We start from the raw sequence: 27,183 nt of genomic DNA, 5'->3' as shown, positions 1-27,183 counted from the left end.
CAGGCTGGTGAAATTCCACTCTCAGGGGTATGTGGCCTTGAAGACTCGGGCTTCCAAAACGCTCTGTTCTTCCTCAACTGTCAATCTCACCTCCCAGTTTCCCATCATGCAGCTTTATCGCCCATGTGTTGTTCTTCCCACTCTCTCCTCCTGTTGATGGCAGGATGCCAGCGATGATTGACACCCCTCCACACAACAGAAGGCCTTGTCAAACCAGAGGTATTCTTGAAGAGAGGAAGCCACAATAGATCTAGATACATATCTTGCAAGATGAAGAGATCTTACGGGGTTTAAGAAGTAACCCTTGCAACCACCCCATTTGGGTCGCAAGATCTTGTTACACCACACAGGTAGTCCTGACTTACAACCACAATTGAGCCCAAAATTTCTATTGTTTTGGCCCTTTTACGATTTTTCTTGCCACCATTGTTAAGTGAATCACTGCAGTGGATAAGTTGGTAACCTGGTTGTTGAGTGAATCTGGCTTCTCCGTTGGCTTTGCTCGTGAGAAGGTCGCAAAAGGAGATCAGATGACCTTGGGACACAGCAATGGTCCTAAGTATGAACCAACTGCCAAGCACCTGAATTTTAATCACATGATTATGGGGATGTTGCAGAGCTCCTAACTGGGAAAAATGGTCATAAGTCACATTTTTCAGTGCCGTTGTAACTTCAAATGGCCACTAAATGAATTGTTGTAAGTCAGATAGTCCTCTACAGATAATCCTCAACTTTCAACATTTGTGTAGTTACTGCTCGAAGTTACCACGGCCTTTTAAAAAAGCCATTTTTCACACTTACGACCATTGAAGTATTCCCACTGCCCACATGATCAAAATTTAGATGCTTCCAGCTGGCACATGTTTATAAGGCTTCCAGTTTCCTGATATTGTGTTATCCCCTTTTCGATATTATGATGAGCAAAGTCAACGGGAAGCCCGATTCACTGAACAACCATGTTGTCCTAGCTGCAGTGGTTCACTTAACGACCATTGCAGAAAGGTCATAAAATGGGGCAAAACTCATCTAACAACAGTCTTGCTTAGCGACAGAAATGTTGGGCTCAATTGCTACTTAGCCCACCGGGGAAAACTTTAAGAGCGAACCCTGTAAATAATACTTGTAAGTTTTCCCTATGGGCTAAATAACATTTCAAAGTGGCCTTTTCGCTTCTTTGTTTTGTGCAGATGAAGAGAGAGAAAAAAAAATCAGGTTTTCTTCTGTTCCAAAATACCAGCTCAGGTTTCTCATCTTTCAGCCTGCATTTTTTTGCAAACCATCAACAGGTCAACTGATTCCCTAGGAAAATATAAAATATTGAAATGGAAATCCATCCATTGGATGATATGTTATTTTAACAATCCAAATTTGATATAGATTATGCATAATTCTACACAATGATTTCTACAAGGGATCCATTGGCTATTTAAACACCTTATTGTTCACATCTTTTGAAAACTTTATTACATTTGGATGATTCTCCTTGCTGATTTCTCTGGGGGATTGGCGCAGGATACATACAATTCAAGTGAAATCAAAAATTAATTTATCTGCATTTGCTTGACCGTGTGCTCAAGCAATTAGGTATTTAAATCCATTTGAAAATTAAAGGATGTGTTATGTAAAAAAGGAAGAGTTAAGAGTTTTCACATATATGAAGGCGTTTATTTTAAAATATACTTTTCACAGAGAAAAGAAAGAAAGAAAGCAACAGAAATTGAAGGGGAAAGGAAGAAAGCATTAATCCTATTTTACATAGATACTTCCTGCCCCTTTTTTGCACTTTTGCAACCTGCCATAGTCTACCTGGATGCAATGTTGCCTGAATTAATTAACAACTTCCCCTGCCTTGTATTAATGCATGTGTTATGGCATTTAATTCCTACTACTAACTCAGCACTTTGTCCTTTTAAAATTTCCAGTCTTTTCTTCCAAGTTTCTGCAAAGTCGGAGACCAATTGCCATGCCGGCCTTTCTTCATTTCCTTTTTCTATGAGTCATGAGTTTTCTCTGAGTTGTTTACAAGAGACCAGACAGTGTAGCTATTATTTGATGCCGAAGTGTTGCAGATGCTCTCATAAAATCAGTCGTAAAAGAGCTTTGCCAGTCCCAAAATAGCCAGTTATTAGAAATGGGTGGTTTTCTTAGGCACAAGGAGTCAGACAATATGCTGCAGGTTGGAAAGATTTATTGGTATACATGAGAAACTAGTCAACTAATGTTCAATACTAAATTGGCACCGGATAAGGTTCAAAGGAATTCAAGAGAGATTTGACTTAAACATTTATGGGAACATAACGATTCTAGGCTAGTGACTAGTTTAACTCTGCCCCCTAGGTCTGCCTACTCTTCTTTTATAGATTCTTTGCCAATCCCTTTAATCCCTACAGGATGCTAATTTCCACCCAAGTAATTTGGAGGCAGGTTCTGACCAGATGGACATACAGGTAGTTTTGACTCACAACAGTTTGTTTAGTGAGGATTCAAAGTTACAACAGCACTGAAAAAGTAACTTATGACCATTTTTCACAGTTACGACCCCATGTTCATGTCATCAAAATTCAGTTGCTTGGCAACCGATTCTTATTTTTTACCGCTGCTGTGTCCCAAGAACATGTGATCCCCTTTTGTGACCTTCTGACAAGCAAAGTCAATGGGGAAGCCAGATTCACTTAACAACCAGGTTACTAACTTATCAACTGCAGCAATTTCCTTAACAACTGAGGCAAAAAAAAAAAAGGTCCTTAAAATGGGGCAAAACTCACTTCACAAATGTTTCACTTATCAACAGAAAATTTGACTCAATTGTGGTCGTAAGTCGAGGACCACCTGTACTCTTCCCCAAATTTCCAAATTGCCAGCGTCCTCCATCACAATGTTTATGAGGACTTAGAATTTAGAAACAAATTAAGGGGAAATCGCCTGGCACTTGAAGTTGCTGAACTTGACATTATGCTAATGTGGTGCTCTGTATATTGATTTAAGTGTAAAAGAATGTAGCAGTTCAGGTATAGGCTGAATTCCGGCTTAATGTTTGTTTTTTTAAATAATAATTTGGTTTAAAAGATTTTACAAAAAAATTTTTTTTAAACTACACAAAGATAAAGAGGTAGAAAAAGACAGAATTTGTAAAAGGGTAAAAGAAACAGTGAAGGGTAACAAAAAGGAAAAAAATGGATACCTTAAGAAGCGACTTCCAATCTTATTTGCAGGATTAATATTTTCAAAACTTTGAAAGTTCATTAAGGGTAATGGTGAAGACTCCCTCGAACCAAACTGAAGTGGCAACTTCACAGACCTGAAGCTTTCTTGGCAATAAGATGGAAAGGTTTCATCATCATCACCTTTTCTGGAATATTTGTTCAATGTCTCAATCTGTCCTATATTTGCTGTTTGTGTTTGCTTACATTTGTAAGCTCAACCAAGGTTGGCAAGAGTCTTCCACCAAGTTGGCAAATTAATTAGTAGACCACATTGGGCAAATCAATTAGTGGACCCGCAGAACCAATTTTATCTCCATAAATGTTCCAACGTTGGTTTAGAAAAAGGCTTGAGGATTGATCTCGTGGCTTATCCATTACATTCTAAGCTTGGTGGTGTTCAATTTTGTTTCCCTCATTACTTAGGTGTGTCTTAGTCAGCAAATCTGACTAGGATTCAGATCAATGGGAACAGGTTGGCCAATAAGACTTATGCTCCAAGACTTAGAAATCATGGTTCTTAATACCAGATTAATAGGGAGGGTTAAAGAAATGACGCCTTGAGATTAACTGCTGTGTCCTGCAGACCCAGGAATGCTAAGTTCAAAATCAGGGACTCCCTCTTCACATATGAAGAATTTAAGACATGATGTCAGCTAAAAGGAGTGGTTGGTTGTTTTCCTTCACTGAAAACAAAAGAAACATTTTTATTGACCCAAGAAGATGTATTTGCAGTCACAAATACTACCAACTGTTTCCAATTGATCCTTCAGCTGCCTTTGTAAACCAAGCGAGCAGATCCAAGTATAATTTTTTGAGGGTTTTTTTTTTTTAAAGCTCTGAGTCAGTTCTTTGGATGTTTAATTTACTATGAAATCAGCCTCCAGCTAAAAAACTGTGAAATCATTTTAGTTAATTTGCCATATTTATCAGTTTACTGGTGGAACTTGAGCAGGCCAAGAGGGAATCTGCCACCGACAGCAGTTTGGAAAATTAAGGACAAAACCCTTGGGTTGTTGTTTTTGTTTTTTGTTTTGTTCCATAGGGTGGGGAAGGAAAGCTAAATGAATGGTTATTTAACAGATTTACATATAAACAGGCCTGAAATTAAAAAAAAGAAAGGAAGGAAGCTGAATTGTGGATTATTCCTTGACTTTTCCTGCTCCCCTTCTGTATATATATACACTTTTAATAGAATTTATCGTGAGGCTTGTTCTCTTTAGGCAAATTGTTTACACATTAGAGCTGAGTTGTGAGTTGAATTACACACACAAAACCTCTGTGTTATTTAATGCAATAGCATACTTACCAAGCTGTAACTACGGGGGGCCAATAAAAAGTTATTTTCCTCAGAAATGGCTTGAATAATAATGGAGAGTGAATAATGGAGAGAGAGTACAGGTAGTCCTTCACTTACAACAGTTCATTTAGTGATTTATTTGAAGTTACAACAGCACTGAAAAAAGTGACTTATGACCATTGCAGGATTCCCCACAGTCACGTGATTTACATTCAGTTGCTTGACAGCTGACTCACATTTATGACGATTGCAGTGCCCTGGGATCATATGATCCCCTTTTGCGACCTTCTGACAAGCAAAGTCAATGGGGAACCCAGGTTAACAACATGGCTTAACAACCATGTTACTGTTTTAATAACTGCAATTATTCACTTAACAGTAGCAAGAAAAGTCGTAAAATGGGGCAAAATTCATTTAACAATTTTTTCACTTAGCAACATAAATTTTGGGCTCAATTCTGATCGTAAGTTGAGGACTAACATATCCTCTGCTGCGGTATATATTCTTGCCAAAATGTTTTTCCAGAAGAATATTTACTTTCAGCCCTTTCTCCTTTCCTATAAAATGTAATGGAAAGAGCTCCTTCATTCCTAAAATAGCCTGCACATTAGCAGAAATAAAAGGCTGTAACTAAACAAGGATAGAAGCAACCTAGAACTGAGGGAGACATTTCCTGACAGTTCAAACAACTAATCAGTGGGACACAATTTGCCTCCAAAAGTTGTGAATGCTCCAACAACACTGAAAGTTTTTCCAGAAGAGATTGGACTGAAATGGTATAGAGTTTCCTGCCTAAGCAGGGGGTTGGACTAGAAGACCTCCAAGGCCCCTTTCAACGTTGTCATTGTATTCCATTCTAAAGTCTGTGGAGCAACAATTGCTCTATTTCTCTACAATTTCTATGTGCTCATTAACAACAGACAATATTTCCCTCTCTTTTCTGGAACCATGACAAGAGCCAAAGAGTTGCCATATCACCCATGGTAACAGTTGCTCAAAATGCAACCAGTTGTCACCCTTCCACAATTTTTGAAGCCATCTATCATGGGAAGGTCCAGCTACTAGACTTTTGTTTTTGTTAGGTTGTTTTTTTTTTTAATCCGACACCTATCCCTTTGCGGTCAAGCTTCGGATCTCTCTTTTTGACTTATTTATTGAAGAGCCACAGCACATGGCCTTGGCAACGCATTTTCGAATCCAGGGCAGCCTTTCATCCTCCAAAGGTCAAGCATCATGGGCAGCAGCCCAGCTTTGATGTGAGCTTACCGGCTGACATCTGGAAGGCAAAGGTTGCCCAAATATTCTTGTACCAAATTGTGGAACGTGGTCTCCGGCATATTAGCAGCTCGTTCAGGCCATTGGCCAGGTCTCTTGAGCCCCATATTGGCCTTCTCAAAATGAAATTGGAAAACAGTCTATATGCTTTCCTCGCCATAAGTGGCAGAGAACAACAGGCAAGCAGCCTTAATTGAAACTCTCAATCCAAGTAACTCACAATCTGGAAGAACAAAGCCCACAAGTCGCTACACAGGTAGTCCTCGACTTGAAACAGCTTGTTTACTGACCGTTCGAAGTTACAACAGTGCTGAAAAAGGGGATTTATTGCAACATCCCCACGGACACGCAGTCAAAATCCAGACGTTTAGCGACTGGCTCGTATTTATGACAAGTTGCGATGTCCCAGGGTCATGCAATCCCATTTTGCGACCTTTTGATGAGCGAAGTAGGGGGGGAGGAAGCCAGATTCACTTAACAACCATGTTATTGAACAGCCACAATGATTCACTTAACAACCGTAATCCTTTTGGATTGGATGGCAATGAGGATCTCGCAGCATGGTGGACCATTTAGTGTTCCTCGTTTTGATTAATGGAAACTACTGATAGTTCTTTCCAGTGGTTCTTAACCTTTTCGAAAGAATCACCCCCTTGAGCCATTGAGGAAATTATCATTGCCCCCCTCCCCCAACAAAACCTCTCAATCACAACACAGGGAAATAATTCTTCAATTTATGCAAACACATTTTTTGTTTTCTTTAAAATTGGCATCCGGACATATCGATGCAAATAATTCATTTTCAGTCTTTTTCTCATATCTCAACTGTGTGAAAAATTCTGATGCCACCCATCACTTTACTCCCAAACTTCGTGATACATGTATTTCATTATTATCTTATTTATTCAAGACACTTAAATGCAATGACCACCGAAAACAAAATTCAATTGCAAGAAAATAAAATGCCCGAAAAAAACAGTAACATTTAATGATTTAATTACAAGTGAATTTTAAGACGCAAAAAAGAAATATAAAAAGGGCATAAGAACAAATCACAATGCAGGAATTAAGAATTTCAAGACGAAAACTCTGAAACTGAATTAAGATTCTAGGAAAATATATCTTCATGCAAAAAGGGTTAAAAAGACACAAAGAAATTTTTTACAGAAGGAAAGCAACAAAAATCAGAGCGACAAATTTAATGGGTAGAGTGATAGAGGCTGCTGCGCAACGCACGTGAAGATGAGCGATGCGTATTCACATATGTCCGGCGTTCTGTACTGAAGCTAGCTGGAGGAACATTTTAAAACACAGTTCAATCCACTAATAAATAGCGAGCGATCTGATGTTTTTGTACGACAGATATACAGTGGTTCACTGGACGAAAAAAGTCTCAAAAGTGTCCCCAAAACTTCTTGCTTCATTGCCCCATATCGCCCCCCTTCCATTCCTTCACCCCCACGTCGCCCCTTTTCGTGCCATCGCCCCCCTGAAAAACGAAATCGCCCAGGTTAAGAACCACTGGTTATTTCAGAAGGCCCTGATTTTAAATGAAAGATCCCAAGATAACCCAGTTGGTTTTCTGTTCGTTTGTTTGCAAGGCAGGAATGGAGAGGTGAGGTGCGTCCTCCCCTATCTAAGAAACATGGAAAGCCAAAATACAGGTAGCAGGGGGGGATTCTGGGAGTTGAAGTCCAAGCATCTTAAAGTCGCCAAGGTTACCAAAGAATCTCCTTTCAAAGTTCCACTTAGTTTCCAAGCCCCATGTCAGTGAGGTGCTGCCAGACACATTCTGCATCGTAACAAACATTCAATGGATTTGGTCCTTGCTTATTTCCATGCTCTGTAAATTCAAAGTTTCTGAATGTGTATTTGTTGAAGCTTGCCTGGACGCATAGAGCTATCTCCTTGACCTAGTTTTTTAAATTTCTATTTCTTTTTCCTTTCGGCTTCTTTATATCAAGTGAAATAATCTAGCAGTAATTTAACCCCACCTAATCCTACTTTTCTTTTTCCCAGCACAGCATTGCAAACCTGCTGGGATTTCATTTACCCTGAAATAATTGTATATAACACTTCCTTGAAGTGTTTCTCCGGTCTAATGAGCATACTTGCTAACAACGTCTGCATGAGATAAGAATAGCTGGATCGTTATAGGTTTAAAAAAAAAGGCTGCATTAAGATTCTATTAACCTGTTCCATTTTGAATATTCAGACATCACTTTTGTTCCCAATTTCCCTTTCATACATGTGTTGGTAAGATGGGGCAAGACAGCACTAGCACTTAGACTTATATGCCACTTCACGGTGCTTTACAGTCCTCTCTAAGTGGTTTACAGTGTCAGCCTATTGTCTCCAACAATCTGGATCCTCATTTTACCCACCTCTGAAGGATGGAAGGCTGAGTCAATCTTGAGCCGGTGAGAATCAAACTGCCAAATTGCAGGCAGCCGGCAATCAGCAGAAGTAGCCTGCAATACTGCACTCTAACCACTGCGGCATTGAGGCTCTTGTGGTGGCTAGGTTAGAATAGGCTCACTCTCTGATCCTACTCACCAACTTTTAGCCTTAATTGTTAGATGGATTTTCTGTTTCAACAGTGAAATGAGAGGTAGAAAAGCTAACTGCTCCTCCTAGTCTATAAATCGCCCAAATAGCAAAAGAAGTGCTAGCTGCAAACTATGGAACGCTCTCCAGAGAAAGGAGAAGTGTTGTTGTGTGTGTGAAGTGTTTTCCACCTGCCTTGTCACCCTGGGACAGCGCCACGCTCACAACTCTGTCGCTTGCTTTTGATGTGGTAATAAGCATTGATCACAGATGAGGAAAGTGTGAGTGAGTGTGAGTGAGTGAGAGAGAGAGAGAGAAAGATGCCTTTTGCTGTTGTGGATATTATTAGTATTATTATTTTAATCTTCTAGCTGTGGAAGACAGAAAATTGTTCATAGGAATGGTTTCGAAGAAGTGTAATGAGAACGATATCAGAGTGATGTTTTCTCCATTTGGCCAGATAGAAGAATGCCGAATCCTTCGGGGACCAGACGGACTCAGCCGAGGTGAGCATACACCGTCTTATAAGGCCCTCTTGTTTTAAAAAGCGAGGTAGAATGGGGTGTGATAGGTGGGGTGGAGGAAACAGAACTGGTTGATCAAGATCAAGGTTGAGCTCAGATGTCACGGGACCAGCCCTTTTTCATGGAACTTCAGCAGAATTTTATGTTTAGCCCTACAGTTCTTGGATTGAAGGGGTGGGCAGTAATTAATATCCATCTACCTTGCATTCCCTTGTGGGTTATTTCCCTCTTTCTCTTCAACCCAGACTTTCCAAAGAAGAGTTAGGTTTTGCTTTCCCCGTTGTGTGTATCCCCGAGTCCCATAATTCAGCTTTCTTGATAGGGATGGAAACAAGAGTAGGTCCTTATAAAGTATTTGTTTTTTCTGAATTTGTCACCCTGCCCTGTTGACCTCAACATTTCAATATAGCTCTGTCTGCTGGCTGCACATCTTCATCTGACCACCCTGGCCCTGAGTATTGCTTCTTGATCACACCTGAGAAGCATGCAATATCCTGAGCTAATCTTTAGGTATCTCAATTGGACCAAAAAAAACAAAAAACCCTGTAGATTTGTAACTAGGGAGAGCAAAGTACCACTTGTTTTCTAAGCACAACTTGGATAGTTAGAGCTGGGTCCTAACTCTAGATTTTCAAAAAAAATAAAATAATAAAATAAAATAGGTGGCTCTCAAGGGGTAATATAGTGCAGATCTGAAGTTTGAAGAGACTGGGGAAGAACCTTCTGGGTGACTATGTAAAGGTTCTTGATATGAATGATTAACAATTCAGTCTTATTCAGGTGCCACCGAGTTGTTCGTTCAACCTTATTCCCAATTTCTTGAATAATATTACAGCTTTAGCTACCTATTCACATTTAGTCTGTTAGAAAAGAAATGACATGTTCCATATCTAGGGTATGGTTCCTGCATATATATTTTACACAGAGAGAGAGAGGGAGGGGGGAGGGAGGGAGGGAGGGAGAGAGAAAGAGAGAGAGAGAGAGAGAGAAAGAGGGAGAGAGAGAGAGAAAGAGGGAGTGAGAGACAGAGAGAGAGAAAGAAAGAGAGAGAGAAAGAGAGAGAGAAAGAGGGAGAGAGAAAGAGAGAAAGAGGGAGAGGGAGAGAGAAAGAGAGAGACAGAGAGAGAGAAAGAGAGAGACAGAGAGAGAGATTATAGTCATATATGAGCTATCTTTCCTCCAGGAATTCAAGCTAACAAGTGCAATTCTTTCTCCATGTATACATTTTCTTCTGGTCCTTTGCTTTCATCCCTGCAACATCCCTTCTGTAAATTAGGCTGAGAGAAGTCATCTAGGGAATTTAATGATTAAGTAGGGATAAAAACCTATCAAAGCCCCAACCTGGCTCAGGAAATAGCCCACAAAGAATATTTCCTACAATAAACATTTAAAACCCAGTAAATGTTGGCATTTACTGCTTTAAGGCTGTGGTAAGCTGAGAGAGAAATGATCCTGACATTTTCTGGTGAGTGTTGATGCTCTACGGGAGAACAACACCCATTTGATCATTTACAGCACAGAAATGCAACCAGCAGGAGTTCAATGTAGCTTTAGAAGCCTTCTGGAGGTAATCAATTCAGGAACTGCTACCTTCCCTTTAGTAACCAAGATGAAAGCAAGAAAAAAGGAGAGAGAGAGAGAGAGAAAATAAAAATATTGATTCCATCCATCTCTCACATACTACCCAGCCCATCATCATCACCACACCTTATTTAGACTATTTCCAAGGGGATTACAGCCTTCATCCAATAAAACGTCCACATTCCTGATTTTTTGGGGAAGAGAGATGCAAAACAGGGTCACGTCTCCAAATCTTTTTAAGGCTCACTGGGAAATAACAAGTATCACCTTTTGACATTTCACTGTAATTTGGTAGCCATCTAAATATGTGCTGAGCATTTTTCACAATGGGCAAACGCATCAAGGACCAAGTTATGTATTGGTAAGCCAAATGTTTGATTCCATAGCAATTTCTGTCCTTCGTTTTAAAAGAAAGTACATTCCTGTATTTACAAGGAAGTGTTCACGTTTATTTATTTTTTTAAATCTCCTTATGGATAAACAATACTTCAGCAAATTATTTCAACTCTTTTGCATATAAATGTTTATTTCTGAGTTATTTATTCTGCTTTAGTTGACAACAGTCAAGACATTGTGACTATTCTCAACCCACCTCTGCTCCCTTCATTAGGGACACCAAAATAACAGAGTTGGAAGGGAACTTGGAGGTCTTCTAGTCCACCCTCCTACAGTTTCTAGCCCTTATTAGCATGGTAGATTGGAATATGTCCAGACATGTTCACATCTATCTTGCTAACAAGGGCTAGAAACCTGAAAAGCTGAAATTTAATAAATGCTGTGTTCCATGTTTATGATAACCATTTGATCACCCACATTGACAAAGTCTATTTTGTAGAGTCCAGGCAATAATATACAAATCAATTATAAACCAATCGTAAAAGTCTGAATCAGAAGTGATTCTAATGTTGAATTCACACAATCCTTCTAACCCAACTATCTCACTTCAAAAGGCTCAGAGGAATAAATAGGAGAATACGGAGTTAGCAGGCTTAAATATCTTGAAGTGCCACAAAATTAAATCACTATAACTACAGTTTATGCATTTTATTACATATCCTATATATATTCAACTAAATTATGCTGAAATCATTTCTGAAAACACCAGCATATTATATTTATTTTTATATATTTATAAAAATAATATGCTAATGTATGTATATATGTGTGTGTGTGTTATTATACATTACACAGAGAGAGTATAATATATAAACACACACACATAGTGTGTGCATGCATATATGTATATACAGCATGCACACATATACACATACACATTCATTCTAGAAAGGGAAATTTTTGTCTGTTTATGGATACAATGAACATTATTTAAATCAGAAGTGGAGGGAATTCTCTGCATATTGTGTCTTTGGCAGTATCTGTGTAACTTTATATTTTACGTATTTCATTGTCAGAACATTGTCGGAGATATAAAACAAGCATTTGTGAATTAGAGTAGTCAGGGGATAAATAATGGGTAAGATGCTGTGCATCTTAAATGAAAGCTTGTATATTGGAAGATAGGTTTCTCCTTATTCCTTCCTTCTTGAATAGCACTTCCTTTTAAAATTATTTATTAAAAAAAACTATGCTGAATTTCATCTGGAACCAAAGAGCTCTTGAATCTGTCAAAAGAGATATATGGCTATCAGAGAGCAGGTGTTACAAGAAAGCCAGTTCCCCATTCAAAGAATAGGATCACTCTGGAAAGCCCATCACTATGAATTCAATGGGGAGATGTAAAAATTGAATTGCGGCAATTGGTGTCCATAATCCTTATTCTTTGCTAATATTGGCTCTGGCACTCAGTAACCCATGTTGCCAAGAGTTCCTCTATAGAGAAACTATATAGTTATATAATTTATATATAAACTATATAAATGCAATTCCAGGATGAATTACAGATGTACTGTATATCACTGGAACTTAAGCCCAATGGATTTAAGAATTTGATCCAGATCCAGATCACTAGATTCAGATTTACCTTCAGAAATCCAGCCTTCAGGTGTGAAATGATAGTGGGAGGAATATTTATTTGTTCAGTCTTTATTTATTACTATTCTTTCAATATCCAGGCCCAAAGCAGCCCACAAATAAATTGAGAATTTAGTACCAATGTCAAACAGCCCTTCCCAACTCTGTGTTTGACAGATAGACCATGTTTCTTAGAATTTCCTAATACAGCCCTACAAACTTAGGTGGGTGAAGGCTGAGATAAAATACTAAAAATTATAAGGCCACAGCACAATCCAATCATATTTTAGAGGGAGAGGAGGGTGACCAATGAATATATGTTGCAGAATAAAAATATATTCTGTCAGTGCCGCAGGAATCATAAAAATGATGGCAGTCAAGTTTCCTCAGGAAAATTCTTCCAGAAATGGAGCAGTTTATTTGAAAAACTTCAAGGGTAACAGATAACAGATAATCAGAGTTGGAAGGCACCTTATAGGTCATCTAGTCCAACCCCTCCCACCCAAGCGGGAGACCCTACACCATTTCTGACAAATGGCAGTCCAATCTCTTCTTGAAGGTCTCAACTGATGGTGCTCCCACAACTTCTGAGGGCAACTTCTGTTCCATTGGTTGATTGTTCTCATTGACAGAAAGTTTCTCTTATTTCCAGGTTAAATCTCTCCTTGTTCAGTTTCCATCCATTATTCTTTGTCTGGCCTACAGGCACTTTAGAAAATAGATTGTTGGCTTCCTCTCTGTGGCAGCCCCTCAAATATTGGAAGACTGCTATCCTGTCTCCCCTGGTCCTTCTCTTCACTAGACGAGCCATGCCCAGTTCCTGTAACCGTTCTTCATAGGCCTTAGTCTCCAGTCCCCTAATCATCCTGGTTGCTCTTCTCTGCACTTTTTCTAGAGTCTCAACATCTTTTTCATAATGTGGTGACCAAAACTGGATGCAGTACTCTAGGTGTGGTCTTACTAAGGCTTTATAGAGTGGTAAGGGGAGGCTCACCTACCTTCCCTACATGTTTTTTACATGGTAGGTCTCTAAACAACTTCTCCCAACAATTCTGTGCAAATATTCCACAGTTTGGGAGAAAGAACTACAGCACCCAAAAAAGCCCAGAAGTTGAAAACTTATTCTGAAGTATATCTTCCGAAAATGGACATTTTAACTAAGAACTATCATAAAATATAGTGGTTTGCAGCATCACTGAAAGGGCCAGGAGAATCAGGAAAATCTCGTTGTTGCAATTCCTCTCACCAAAGCTCATTTGAGTGACCAAATATTTTTCCTTCCCTAAGCAACACTACAACAGGACTGAAATAAATAAAACGTCATCATTTTTGTCCAGGAATGACAGAATTGGTTGGCCCAAGGTAGTTTTCTTTGGGAACTGTCAAATAATAGTTTCTTTTATGAATCTGAATGCAGAAAGTGAGGCATTTAATAGCTTCTTAAACAGCAGTGCCACTCTTTCTAGAGGTAATAATGAAAACTTTTTAATCTTAAATTAATTCTGATTTTAATGTTCATTTTATATTGTACACCACCCAGATCTTCTCTCTGAGGGAGATGGGCAGTTAGGAAAATAGGTAGACAGGTAGACAGACAGACAGACAGACAGACAGACAGATATACTTATGTTTTTGCGGGTATTTATATGTCTGGTATTTAGGTTTCTTTGGGTATTTTCCCATGTCTTAATAGTTGTGCTTTTATTACAGTGACTATAATAGTCGCTATAATAAATAATGTACTATAATAAAAGCATAAATATTAAGACTTGGGAAAATACCCGAAGAAACCTAAATACCAGACATATACATACATACATATACATACATATACATATACATACATACATACATACATACATACATACATACATATACTGTGTGTGTGTGTGTGTGTGTGTGTGTGTGTGTGTGTGTGTATATATATATATATATATATATATATATATATATATATATATATATATAAAGAGAGAGAGAGAGAGCAACATGAGAAGCAGAAGAAAGCAAGGCAGAAACTAGAAATAGGATTGCGTGAAGCCTCACAGCAGAGATAGTGCTGATGTCCAGGCAATATGCCAAAACCGTAACCAGAAATTAGGTAAGCTAGTTAATTAAAACTCAAGCAGTTTGCCCATTGATTCATTGGCAAGCATGAGTAGGTCACAAGCGCAAGGAAAATCTTAGTAAGGTTAACCAAGCCCTGAGTAGATTAGCCAGGCAGCATGGTCTTGATCGTAGGTCAATGCAATATAGAATCTCAAAATGAAATCTACTGAATTTGATCAAGGACCACATCAACATGCAATAGGGAAAGCTTAAGAAATGTAAAACCAATCAAGGGATTTTGAGGGTAGGTATTAGTTTTAGGATCTGTGGGAATGCATTCAAGTTCGGCTAGAAAGGGAAATTTTGTGACCTTTTATGTCTTGCCCAAGATCCTAGAGGCTATGGAAGGAGGAATTACAGAACTATAATGTAGGATGAAGCACTGGGATCCTCTCGATCATTGGATGGTCAGAAATCAGATTATGGTTAAGAGAATGGAATTAAGATGCCTCCATGCCATCCTTTTTTCAGTTCTAAAGCTTTCCTGGTGCAAAAGCTTGAGAAGAATCCACTAAGCTCTGCTAAGCTCTTCAGAGAGAGAACCAAATTGAAGTGTTACGAGTCGCCTTTTTCCGACATAAAAATAAATAAATAAATAAACCTGGAGCAATTTCACTTTTGCAGTTGCAGCTGAAACTATATCGTAGTCTTTCAGTACCAAGGAGAGCAAAGCAAATTAAACATTTTAATTTTCCATGTTAATAGTACTAATTGGATTAACCATGCAAGGAGGAAATGGGTATCTGGGCAATTAGTGAAATAATACACAGGGAAGCTAATGAAGAGCTGAGGGTTTTCAGGCTGGCAAGAGTTATTTGAGTCTTCCATGCATAATTCGGAAAGACAAACACTGTTCTGGATTAAGTCAGGGTCTGGTTGAACTTAAGCCTTTCGTTGTTTTAGTAATGGAATATTCCCTATCTACATAATAAACATGAACTTCACATGTTGATTCATCCCTAGATTATAATTATACAGTCAACCACAGATTGAAGAAGCATGGTGGGGCAGAGCATTGGAAAAAATGCTGTTTGCTAAACTACAGTCAATTTCTGAGGTCCAGGGAGGACATCAGATTAAGCTCCTAATGTCCATTTTAGGATTAGAAGGCTCACATCTGACACCAAACAAATAACAATAGCACTTAGACTTATATACCGCTTTACAGTGCTTTACAGCCCTCTCTAAGCAGTTTACAGAGTCGGCCTCTTGCCCCCAAACAATCTGGCTCTCCATTTTACTCACCTCGGAAGGATGGAAGGCTGAGTCAACCTTCAGCCTGGTGGGATTCGATCTGCCAAATTGCAGTTCAACAATCCATATTCTGAAAACAGCTTAGCCATATCATGCCCACGTAGCAAATGTACACAATTAGCAGAAGAAAGCTAGCTTTAAGTATATAGAGTGAAAACCTCAGTAATGAAATTGAAATATGGCTTTTTTGAGATTGGACTGACTGCTGGATTGAGATAGCTTATTAAAAATGATGAAACCATGAAGCGCAGTCTTTACACAGGGGGTGAGGATGGTGGTGACAACATATGTGTCATGATGTCTTCATGCAAATGACATGACACATAACTCGTGTCAGGTGTCACGATACAAAATGACATTGTGTTATTTTCATAACGACATCATATCCATATGTGGACAGGTTTTTTACTTCATTGTAGCTTATAGTAGGTATCTGTGCTTCCAAGTCTTTTACAATTCTATCCAAATTATTTTTGGATGACCAGAATTCTTTCTACAGAATACTAAGAAATAACAGAATAACAGAATTGGAAGGCACCTTGGAGGTCTTCTAGTCCAACCCCCTGCTCAGGCAGGAAGCCCTATGCCATTTCAGACAAATGGCTGTTCAATCTCTTCTTGAAAACCTCCAGTGTTGAAGCATTCACGACTTCTGGAGGAAAATGTGTTGGGTTCTATTTGTTTCTTGTTATGGTTTTGTTTTGGGCTTTGTGCAGTTTGGTAGACAAAGTTAAAAATAGAATTGAGTAAATGTGTACACTGGCTAAATCGATTAGGAACTGGAGTTCAGCCACCACTGGAGGGCCATATAATGCTGGTCCCTGTATTAAAATAAGAAAAATATGAACATAAGCTTCTGTGCTCCTTCTCTCATCTTTCTGTGCCACAGTTGTAAAGAGATATTTATCTTTCCATTTTATATTAGCCACGATTAATTGTTCACACTTCAAAATAATTGATCTGAACTATGGTTTCTTTGAAACAAGGCAGTCGCGCACTATACATTGTGAAGATAGATTAATGAAAAAGCAGTAACTGTAACTTAGTTTGGATTTTCACCTCTGATTCTCATGAAAATCCAAACTAAATTACAGTTACTGTTAACTATGGCTTATCCATTAATAAATATAATTAAAAAAAATTAAATACCAGGTTCACGTTCATTGGGAACTGGGAAGGTCTAGTTCCTTCTTGTCTAAATTTTCAATCCAGTAAAAAAATAGTAGTCTTGCAGTGGCTTGAGACAGACAGTAAGTTTCCCATAAAAGAGATTTCACAGCTGGTATTTAACTTTTTTAAAAATGGACATTAATCATGCCATCAGAGTTACTTCTGATTTAGCTATCATTATACCAGCCTCTTAACAGAAATGCTTTACAAAGTTATACATTCCAAAGTACACAGCTTGAAATGATAGTTTGCAGGTATTAAAGTTATCTTGTAGTGCTGAAGATAACACGGAATCTAAGTTAAAGATAGCATTTCAGTTGAGATAACAAGTGTAATAGATGCATTCTTAAAGCTGTTCGCTGACAGTCCATGTACATTTTTTTTTCGGATCTGGTCTGTAAGAGGAAATTGCTTTGAGAAACCTTTTCCCAGTCAATCACTTATCTGTACTGGAAGATTAAAAGGCAGTTTTACAGGGGGTGGAGGAGTACGGAAAATGCAGAAACCCCGGGTTTTTTGAGCTTTACTAAAATGTCTGATGCTTGAGAAGCATGTTGCTGAAAGGTTAGCTTTATAACTCTGGCTGCCGAGAAGCCCAGATAGAAAAATCTCACAACATTGAGGTACTTCCCATTTAGCAAATTCCATATGCGTTTTTCATTTCCAGGTTGTCCTTTTGACTTTATAACGCAAAGCTCCAGCTGTGATGTTTTGTAATTATAGGTATCACAAACCTGAGTGGTGGGATGGCTTAGAGGTGCTCGCCTTCCACTCGGAATAGAATAGAATGAGAGCGTTGGAAGGGACCTTGGAGGTCTTCTAGTCCACCCCCCCTGCTCAGGTTGAGAGTTCAATCTAGACAGTGACAGATGTTTCTCTATCAGGGCACAAAGAGAAAATATCTGCTGTGAACTCACATGTAGGCTTCAGGAAGGGCATCTGGCCAGTAAACGCTCAGCTCCATTCGGTCACCCCGACTCCACCCTGAATCAAGGGATTACAGGGTTGTAAGAAAGAAAGAAAGGTGCATCACAAACCTATCGATGCCATCTTTCACATTTTGCAGATTTTTCTAGGCTGGTGGTCCTTCACCAGTTAAACACCCAGCATCATGTTGAGGAAGGCTGATCTATGAATGCACAGCCTAGAAATTGATCACTCAAATGCCACTGTGGGGCATGTTCTCCCTCATATCCAAGGGATGTGTGATTGATTGATTGCCTTTCTAAGCTGTCCATCAATGAGAGTTCTCTGGGCAGACGTGTTAAAATCGGCACTGTTTCTCTCAAGGTTTAATAACAGTAGTCCTGCTTGGAGTCCATTTTTATCATTGAATCATCCAGTTTTTAACCACTGCCAGATTAATCAACTCTTAATATTATGCGTGCTTCAAACTTGCTTTGGATCTTGCATGAATACACTGCTTCTCTGCAAGACATTTCAGCAACCTAAACTTTCTTTTCAGACTGCATCAATCTGGTGGGAGGAAAAGGGGGAAAAAAAGGACTGGATTGCTGAAAGCCATTGTAGCATTTTTCAGACTGAATACCAAACTCCAAAAAAAAAGTATTGTGCTGAATAGCAGCTCTCAAGGCATCAGCAGGGCTAGAGATTCAATCAATATCACAGCTGTAGCCATGTGTCAAAAGGGCAGAGCATCAAATACCTGTCCCTAGCCGCCATCTTGATTTTATTTTTATTTTTTGACATTCCTTCCTCATGGATGCCCTGAGGGAGATGTTCAGTTCATCAAAGCTGCAAAACATTTCTTCAGAACCATTTTCAAAATTGTAGGTTAGGTAGCCCTTAATAGCAACACGGAAAATTAGAGCCAAAGGTGCCTCTACACATCCAACTAGTTCTTGGCCAACTCCATTTGCTTAGCTCCTGTATATTTTTGTTGCAGTTCTTTCAAGGCTCTACATAAAATTTAGATTTTTTCTTGCCAAATCTAAAAAAAGTCAGCCCTTGTTTTCTTGCAGAACTTTCATTACCAAATTAGGTTTGCTGAGTAGTCATGATGTTACCTAGTTTGGGTAATGAAAAAGGTCTGCAAGAAAACAACCAAGCTCAGACAGTACCAAGGATCTTATTTCAACCCCGAGCTACAAATATTCTCCTTTATCCGTAGACAAGCTTGTTTTTACACTGAGAATGTCAGAAACAGCCTATTAGATTTGTCCAAGTCCTGCATAATAAGGCTGAGCATGCTTCAAAATGTTTCAGAAGTTCTTCTGAACTTTCATAAGGTTAGTATCTTATGAGGGAACTTGCCTGCTTTAATGAATTTAAAGTACAAAGTAGTTCTTCAGAATCATTTTGAAACTCAGCTATTTAGTCCTATGGTGATCAGTTAAGCCAGGGATGACAAACTCAATGCCCGTGGGCCAGAGGTGGTCTTCAGCAGATTCTGACCAGTTCTAGAGAACCGGTAGTGGAAATTTTGAGTAGTTTGGAGAACCAGCAAATACCACCTCTGTGTGGAGTTTTTACAGTATCCTTCCCCTGCCACGTCCACCAAGCCACACCCACAGAACCGGTAGTAAAAAAAAAATTGAATCCCACCACTGCCGTGGGCCAAATCCTGCCCCACGGGGTGCTTAGATCAGGTCCGCAGGACCGTCCTGGAAACAGGAAAGGACCAGCCCATTTTGCCATCCCACACACATGCCCCTCCCCCGAGCTCCATTTTCACTGGCAGAGAGCTAGCAAAACAAAAAAACAAAATAAAAGGAGAAATGTTTCCCCTTGTGCATCTGAGCATGCAAGAAGAGACAGGGAAGGAGAAAGGGAAAGAGGAAAGACAAAGCAAAGGAAGGAAAGGTGGGAAGAGAGCAAGAAAGGGAAAATAAAGAAAGAGGGGAAGGAGGAAGAAAGGAGAAGGAAGAAGGAAGGAAAAAGAAGAAGAGGGAAGGAGGGAGGTTTATAAGGAGAGGGAGGGAAGGTCTGAGGGAAATCCTGCCTTAGCACTTGGCCACAACAGGTGCCCCCGACACGAGTGACGTCAAGCTGGGCACGCCCACCCTGGCCACACCCACCTCATCCCCACCGAGGTCAAACACAATCCTGATGCGGCCCTCAATGAAATTGAGTTTGACATCCCTAGTTAAGCAATCCAGAGAGATCTCCCATCACGTTTCTCAAAACATAGCCTATTACCTTTGCTACTGGAGTTCGATTATACAATTGCTATCAAGGTTTTCTCTGCCCTATATATTGTCCTAGGCTTTTCATGAGGTTGTTGAAAGATGGCAATAGTTAGGTTTAACTTGATAGATAATAGAAGGAGGCTTAATTCATTCATTCTTGTGAGATCTGCTAAGCCTAGCATCACTTGGCACTGGGTTGAAATTGTGGTAAATGCATAAAATGTTATTTATTGATTCTCTTTGTCATTCTGTACACTGCTCACAGTTTCATGCCTGTGCTGAGTGATGGCCAAATTGCGGTGTGCAATTAATTCCCTCTTCAGAACTTCAAGGAGAAAAGAACAGAAAAGAAGATTTTAGACAGGGGGGAATAACAGACTCATTTCAAGTTCTCCTACTCCCTTCCTACAAAGTTTATTTAGACATACCTGTAATATTTCCTCACCCTAACCCATATCCTTGGTTGCTATTTGATGGTAGATTATGGACACAGGTAGGTATCAAGATATTGCTAAAATATATTAATGTATACAGGTAGTCCTCGAATTATGACCGCAATTGACCCCAAAATTTATGTTGCTAAGGGAGGAGACAGTAGTTAAATGAATTTTGCCCCATTTTACCCCCTTCCTTGCACACTTGTTAAGTGATACTGCAGCAGTTTAAGTTAGTAACACGGTTGTTAAGTGTGAATCTGGCTTCCCCATTGACTTTGCTTGTCAGAAAATCACATCACCCAGGGACACTGCAACTGTCATAACTATGAGTCAGTTGCCGAGTGTCTGAATTTTGATCCCGTGACCATGGGGGATGCCACAATAGTCGGAAGTGTGAAAAACAGTCATAAGTCACTTTTTTCAGTGCCGTTGTAACTTTGAATGGTCACTAAATGAACTATTGTAAGTCAAGGACTACTTGTATATGGAATCCTCATATATTTCAACCAGGAATGTCTGCTGAGAGTCAGTTCCTTCATTACAGAATGATAGCAATTTCTGCCATATGCCCTTGTGTCCATTTATGGGTTTTGTGTAGGAAATTAGTACAAGGACCGCAAGTATCTTCCATATGGCTACTCATGGATAAATCCTGACCCTTAGACATATTGTGATCTGGATATCAAGAGCTAATTATTCCCTTGACATTAGCTGAAACTAATTAACTTCCTTATCTGCTAAATTATATCCACATTTGAAATTTCTTTGCTGAAAGGTTTTCCTGGGGAAAATGCTAATTGTAGTCACGTGACCCTGTTTTTCTCTCTCTCTGTCTCTCTCATACACACGCACGCACACACTCACACACAGAATTTCTGCCTTCAAACATGCCACGTGTTCCCTGTAAGTAAGTAATATCCCATGTTAATTATTCCTGTATTGCCTACATCAGTGATTCTCAACTTTAGCAACTTTAAGCTGGGTGGATTTCAACTCCCAGAATTCCCCAGCCTGCTCTGCTTTGGCTGGGGTATTCTGGGAATTGAAGTCCAGCCATCTTTCAGTTGCCAAGGTTGAGAATCATTGGCCTATCTCATTCGGGGCAGGAAATTCAGAAAGTTTCAAAGTAGGATTATAAAAGCCCTAAAGGAGAGGGAAAACCAGATGCCCCAAAACCAGCAGCAATCCATCTGATAGGAAATAGTGAAAATGGGATGGCGGATCGAAAGAGGGAAAACAGTGCCAATAACCCCAAGCATACAAGATGAGAATGTCCAGCTTAATGCAGATATGAGAATGAACTATTGGTAACCCTTGTTTCTCTGCTTTATAATGAGTAATGTTTTAAAGAGAGATGATGTTGAGACTGATGGTAAATTTGGAACTCTTTAATTTTAGTGCACAGCTTCAATACGGAGTCTAGCCGAGGTACTGTAGACCATTTACCATTTTACTCATGCACCTATTTGTCTAGCGTAAATTATATGAAGTTGTTGTTCTGCTTTGAGTAATGCATTAAATGTGTCGGAAATGATGACAGGAGAAAATTGTCAGGTGTCTACATTGTTCAGTCATCATCAGGTCTCCCCGGAGCTGTTGGAAACCCATGAGCCATCAGCCTTTCTTGGTAAACAATTTGAGTTTTCAAAACTGATATAATAGCGCCAAGCCACAACACGAAGTTTTGCAAGCGTATTGATTTCTCTGTGAAATATTACAGAGATTCTAGTTGATGCAACATGCACGGATAGAAGTTTTAATGAACTAATGGGGTATGGATTTGAGTTTAGGCAGACACAGCTACCTTCTCCATCTGAGGCGAGAGAGGAAGAACAAATTGTCTTTACAAAACAGGAGCCAGCCTCAAAAATCTCCTGGTTTTTAATGTCATATTTTTTAAAAGAAAAGAAAAGAAAATCCCTCCACTTAATTTATTCTAATCCAAAAATCATATGCAGAACTTTAATAATAATAATAATAATAATAATAATAATAATAATAATAATAAGAGACACGGAATAAAACACCTTGACATATACCCTAGAACAGTGATTCTTAAGCTTTTTTTCCACCAAGGACCCCCTTTAGCAATAGCCCTTAGATTTACATACTGCTTTACAGTGCTTTACAGCCCTCTCTAAGTGGTTTACAGAGTCAGCCTCTTGCCCTCAACAATCTGGGTCCTCATTTTACCCACCTTGGAAGAATGGAAGGCTGAGTCAACCTTGAGCCTGGTGAGATTTGAACTGCCAAATTGCAGGTAGCCAGCAATCAGCAGAAGGAGCCCGCAGTGCTGCACTCTAGCCACTGCGCCACTGGCTTTAAATACCTTTTGTGGCCACAGGCCATGGTCATGGACCTCCAAGACTGGGGGCCTGTGATGACATCGCACCCCCACACACACACACACCGGGGTCCAAGGATCACAGGTTGAGAACCACTGCCCTACCTAGAACTTAAAATGCAAGATAAAATAGACGCAAATCTTTACGGGGAAAAAAATTGCCCTCCTCCCTTAAATCATGCTAACCAGCAAGCCGTGTGTGAGATACATAATAGCTTGTGTAAATTGTGCGATAATTGGAGATAATAAACATAAAAGTCAACCTTCCTGCTTGAAAGACATCTTCGAAAAGGACACAATCGGCGTCCTATGAATATCTTCATAATATGAATGACATATAGGACGCATTGTCTGGAGCCTGACGCTCCTCCTTTCTGTAGCTTTGGGGTTTTTTTAAAAAAAAAAATCCAACTTTTTCCCCACTGGGTAGCTTTAGACAAATAATATCTTTTCTGCTGACAGAAATGTCAGGGGAAATGGAGCCCCTCTTCCCCGCCTTAACCAGAAGGAGAAATGCAAATTGAAATGGCATCGCCAACCCTGAATGAGAAGTAACCTAACCAAAAAATCATGAAATAAGGATTAGACTCAGCGGGCACCGTTTGGAACACAATGCTCTGAAATGGTTGAGCCTTATTCCCAATCTACTGTATGTCAATGTTTCTCAACGTTGACAATTTTAAGATATGTGGACTTCAACTCCCAGAATTCCCCAGGCATGCTGGTGAAGCTGGGAAACTTTGGGAGGTAAAGTCCACGCATCTTAAAGCTGCCAAGATTGAAAAACAGTGCTCTGTACCAACAATAATCCCACTGAATGCTAAAATAAATGCATGCTAAAATGATAATCTTCTGGTTCTGCCCTTCAAGTAAGGGGAACATAAGAGGATTCGTTCCTCTTTATGGAAGAGAAAGCATAACTCTTGGAGCTGATTTGCAAAACATGGTTTGCAAAACACTTCAGTTATTATTGCCTGGACTGCCTCTTGTTCAATTAAAATCTTATTGAGTTATTTCCACCACCCCCTCAACTTGGTATTCTTACCAGGTATATGTGGAGAAAGGCCAAAAGGAAGCAAGTGGTATTGTCAGTGCTCAAATTGATTTCCCCAAAATAGCTGGACTGTAAAATGGATTCTTCATTTTGCTTACTGATCCCAGGGGCAGTGATACCAATTATTATTTTTTGTTTAAAAAAAAAGATAAAGCCCACCCTGGACTTGTTTTAAGTTTCTTGCTCAGTTCTATAATCTACTTCAGATCGTGCTTCAGTCCCTCTGCATTCATCTTGCTTCATTTAGAAGTCTTTTAAAATTCTAACAGTCATCTTCATCATCACCATTTTTGGAGGAAATTGAGGGAGCTGTGCTGTGGTTTCATTTCTTTTTTTTAGTTTGGAAGCCCGCATTTCGAATACTAGGCTAAAAGGCTTAGAAATCAAAGTCTTTTTAGCATGCGTCACAAGCCAAATTTGTTGCATTAAGCAAAGTTTTCACTGCACCGCAGTATTGCTATGAAATCAACTTGAATTTGCATTATTTCACAGCCTTTTCTTGCAAGGCACTCTGGGAAATGTCAATTTCAAAGGGTATTTAAAAAGAAAAAGAAAAAGAAATGTGAAAAACAATGCGTACAGCACTGTTGGTAAATCCCACCAAATTTGATATAAAGGCTACAAACTCTCTCGCTTCCCATCAAACTCAGACATAACTTCCTTATGTTTTTAAGTCAAATTCCCAACATGCTGATTGAGGATGATGAGGTCTTTAGTCCAATGCAGATTGTAGGCACTAGATAAGAACTTCATCCATTGCTTTTTCTAGCATAGTCTAAAACGATACAGCCTTTCAAACTTATAGTTCTTATAGATACTTGGAAGGTCTTTGGGATGCCAATTTCTTCTTGTTTCTAAAATATTCCAGTGTTCAATGCAGTTTGTCCTTCTGAAACCTGTACTGGTGTATTTTGGCCTCCCAAATCCCATTTCCAACTCTAACCTTGAGGAGGACTGCCAGTACAGATGGCCTCGACTTATGACCACAACTGAGCCAAAATTGAAATAGTTAAGTGAGTTTTGACCCATTTTACAACCAATTCTTGCCACAATTGTTAAGTGAATCACTGCAGCCGTTAAGTTAGTAACAAGGTTCTTAACTGAATCTGGTTTCCCCATGGACTTTGCTTGTCAGAAGGTCACAAAAGGGGAATCCCATGACCCTGAGACACTGCGACCGTCATAAATATGGACCAGTTGCCCAGTGTCTGAATTTTGATTGCGTGACCGTGGGGATGCTGCAATGGTTGTAAGTGTGAAAAATGGTTCTAAGTCACTTTTTCCAGAGCCGTTGAAACTTCAAATGGTCACTAAGCAAACTTTTGTAAGTCGAGAATTACCTGTATCGGCAGATTCTACCTCTCACACTTATTTAAACTGCCCATCTCTGGGAATGACATAATAAACCAAAATAGCCAACATCAAATTAAACCAAACAGAGTCAGTAGCAGAAATAAATGCAAGTTCACTTTTGTATCATCCCACCAAACCAATCCATGGAAGAAGATTGATATGAGTTGGGCTCCCATCAGTCTTCCCTCTTGCACAAATAGGATGCCAGTGGAGAATCAGTTGCGAAAGTGATGCTTAACCTACAGAGGAATAAAAGACATCCTCACTTAACTTAACCCCTGTTGATAATATGGACATATCCGTATAATTTTCTTCAGCTACACTACCAAACTGCTTTGCCATTGCATTCTTCCAAGAGATCTCCCCGTCTAGCCTACAGTTTTGGCATCCCCTTGAGGGGAGGTCCCTTATATTAGCTAGGTACAATTCTGCTTTGCTTTTTTTGAGATCAGCTCAAGTCAGCTAAGAGCTACAATCCGTAGAGAATCCTTGAGGCGATTATTGGACTGTAGCGAAGATCAAATTTAGTGTATGCTCCACAGATAAAAGGGAAGCTTTGTTACCACGCACAAAACCAATAAATTGCCTAAATGCATAAAATGTTGACATGAGACCGTTTCTGGAGAAGCTCCTAATGTTTCCCCCAACCCCCCAAAAAAGATGAGTAAAATGTTCTCCTAGTGATCATAAAATGATGGAGTTGGTCATCCATTGGCAGAAGACACCAATGAATGGAATGATTATAGTAGTTATTAACTAGCTCTCAAAGATCCCTGAGCCCCAAGGAAGGATGGCTTTTATACAGTGTTGCTTCCAAGAAACGATGTCATTGATCTGGTCTCCTCTCCAGGTCACCAGATAATGATCTTCTCATAGAGCTTTAGGAGTTCTAAACATGAAGTGCCTGGCATCAGGACTGCCCAACAGTCTCCCGACAAACTTGTCCAATGTCACCTTCAATTAAAGTAAGGAGTATGTTAAGTCATCAGCCATGAGCCTTTCTCCTAAATTCTGTCCTTCCCCATGACCTCACCTGAAATCTGGAGATAGGAAGAGACTGCAGAATCTCAAAGAAGACATTGTCTTCTTCCTAATCCGTGTCTCAATTTATTTAGGTGGAGAAAGCAGACTCCTTTGCCTAAACTTAAGCACTGTAGGCGGTACCAGAGGTTAGAAGCTTAAACATGAACATAAGAATCAGAATAAATCATCATTGAAGACCTTGAATCGTGGATATCTGGGTTCAAGTAGTGCCACCCAGAAGGGAGGGGGAGTGGCCAATTTGCAAGATGGCGGGTGTGATATAATACAGGGTTTGAATCACAACACCAACCTACCATTTAAGACAGGGTTCCCCAAATTTGGTGAAGTTCTTTTAAGTCATGTGAACCAATTCCCAGAATTCCCCAGCTAGCTACGCTGGCTGGGGAATTCTGGGAGTCGAAGTCCGTGTGTCCTAAAGTTGCCAAGTTTGGAAAACTATGATTGAGAAGGTTTTAACCCCCTCTGTGAAAACCCAAGATCTGAACTGTTGTTGCTTCACAGATCTGACACATTTTGGTGGAGGAACAAAGCCTTATTCTCACATTATGCCATGAAATAGAACAAGTCGCTCATGTGTTCAGTTAGCTGAGTTTATTCAGAACCATCTAAAGTCAATTTTAGGACCCAACAGGACTGATATACAAGACCAGGTTCCTCTAAGCATATAGTTTGATTTCCAGCCTTATTTCTGTTGTAGGTATTGCTATGTCAATGACTAAAAAGACTTAATTTGGTTTAATTCAATCACAAATGGTGGTGGTTGCTTATGAAGCAAGTGGGAGTTTTACTGTGGTTTTAAATAAACAAGTTTGAATGCTTAGATATGAGGATCTTTAAGGGACTCTATTAAATGGAAATTAAAATATAAGCA

At 39.5% G+C, this 27,183-nt stretch overlaps 1 protein-coding gene across 36 annotated transcripts in view; it reads left to right on the top strand.

The window, feature by feature from the left end:
• The window catches only part of CELF2 (CUGBP Elav-like family member 2), a 587,571-nt gene that overhangs the window by 494,816 nt on the left and 65,572 nt on the right, over nucleotides 1-27,183 (top strand). For 18 of the 36 annotated variants that reach the window (XM_087968840.1, XM_026678264.2, XM_087968834.1 and 15 more), the window contains 2 exons: nucleotides 8,694-8,828; nucleotides 21,916-21,945. In XM_087968840.1, the coding sequence (XP_087824966.1) occupies nucleotides 8,694-8,828; nucleotides 21,916-21,945 (165 nt within the window). The remainder of the gene's footprint in view (nucleotides 1-8,693; nucleotides 8,829-21,915; nucleotides 21,946-27,183) is intronic. The other 18 variants (XM_087968870.1, XM_087968838.1, XM_087968856.1 and 15 more) reach the window with 2 other exon arrangements.

This window comes from Notechis scutatus, chromosome 6, assembly GCF_049901735.1.
Source record: "Notechis scutatus isolate UNSWTSFEM ecotype Mainland chromosome 6, rNotScu1.2, whole genome shotgun sequence".
Taxonomy (NCBI): domain Eukaryota; kingdom Metazoa; phylum Chordata; class Lepidosauria; order Squamata; family Elapidae; genus Notechis; species Notechis scutatus.
Note: the sequence above shows the minus strand (reverse complement) of the source record. Positions and strands in the feature narration are given on the sequence as shown.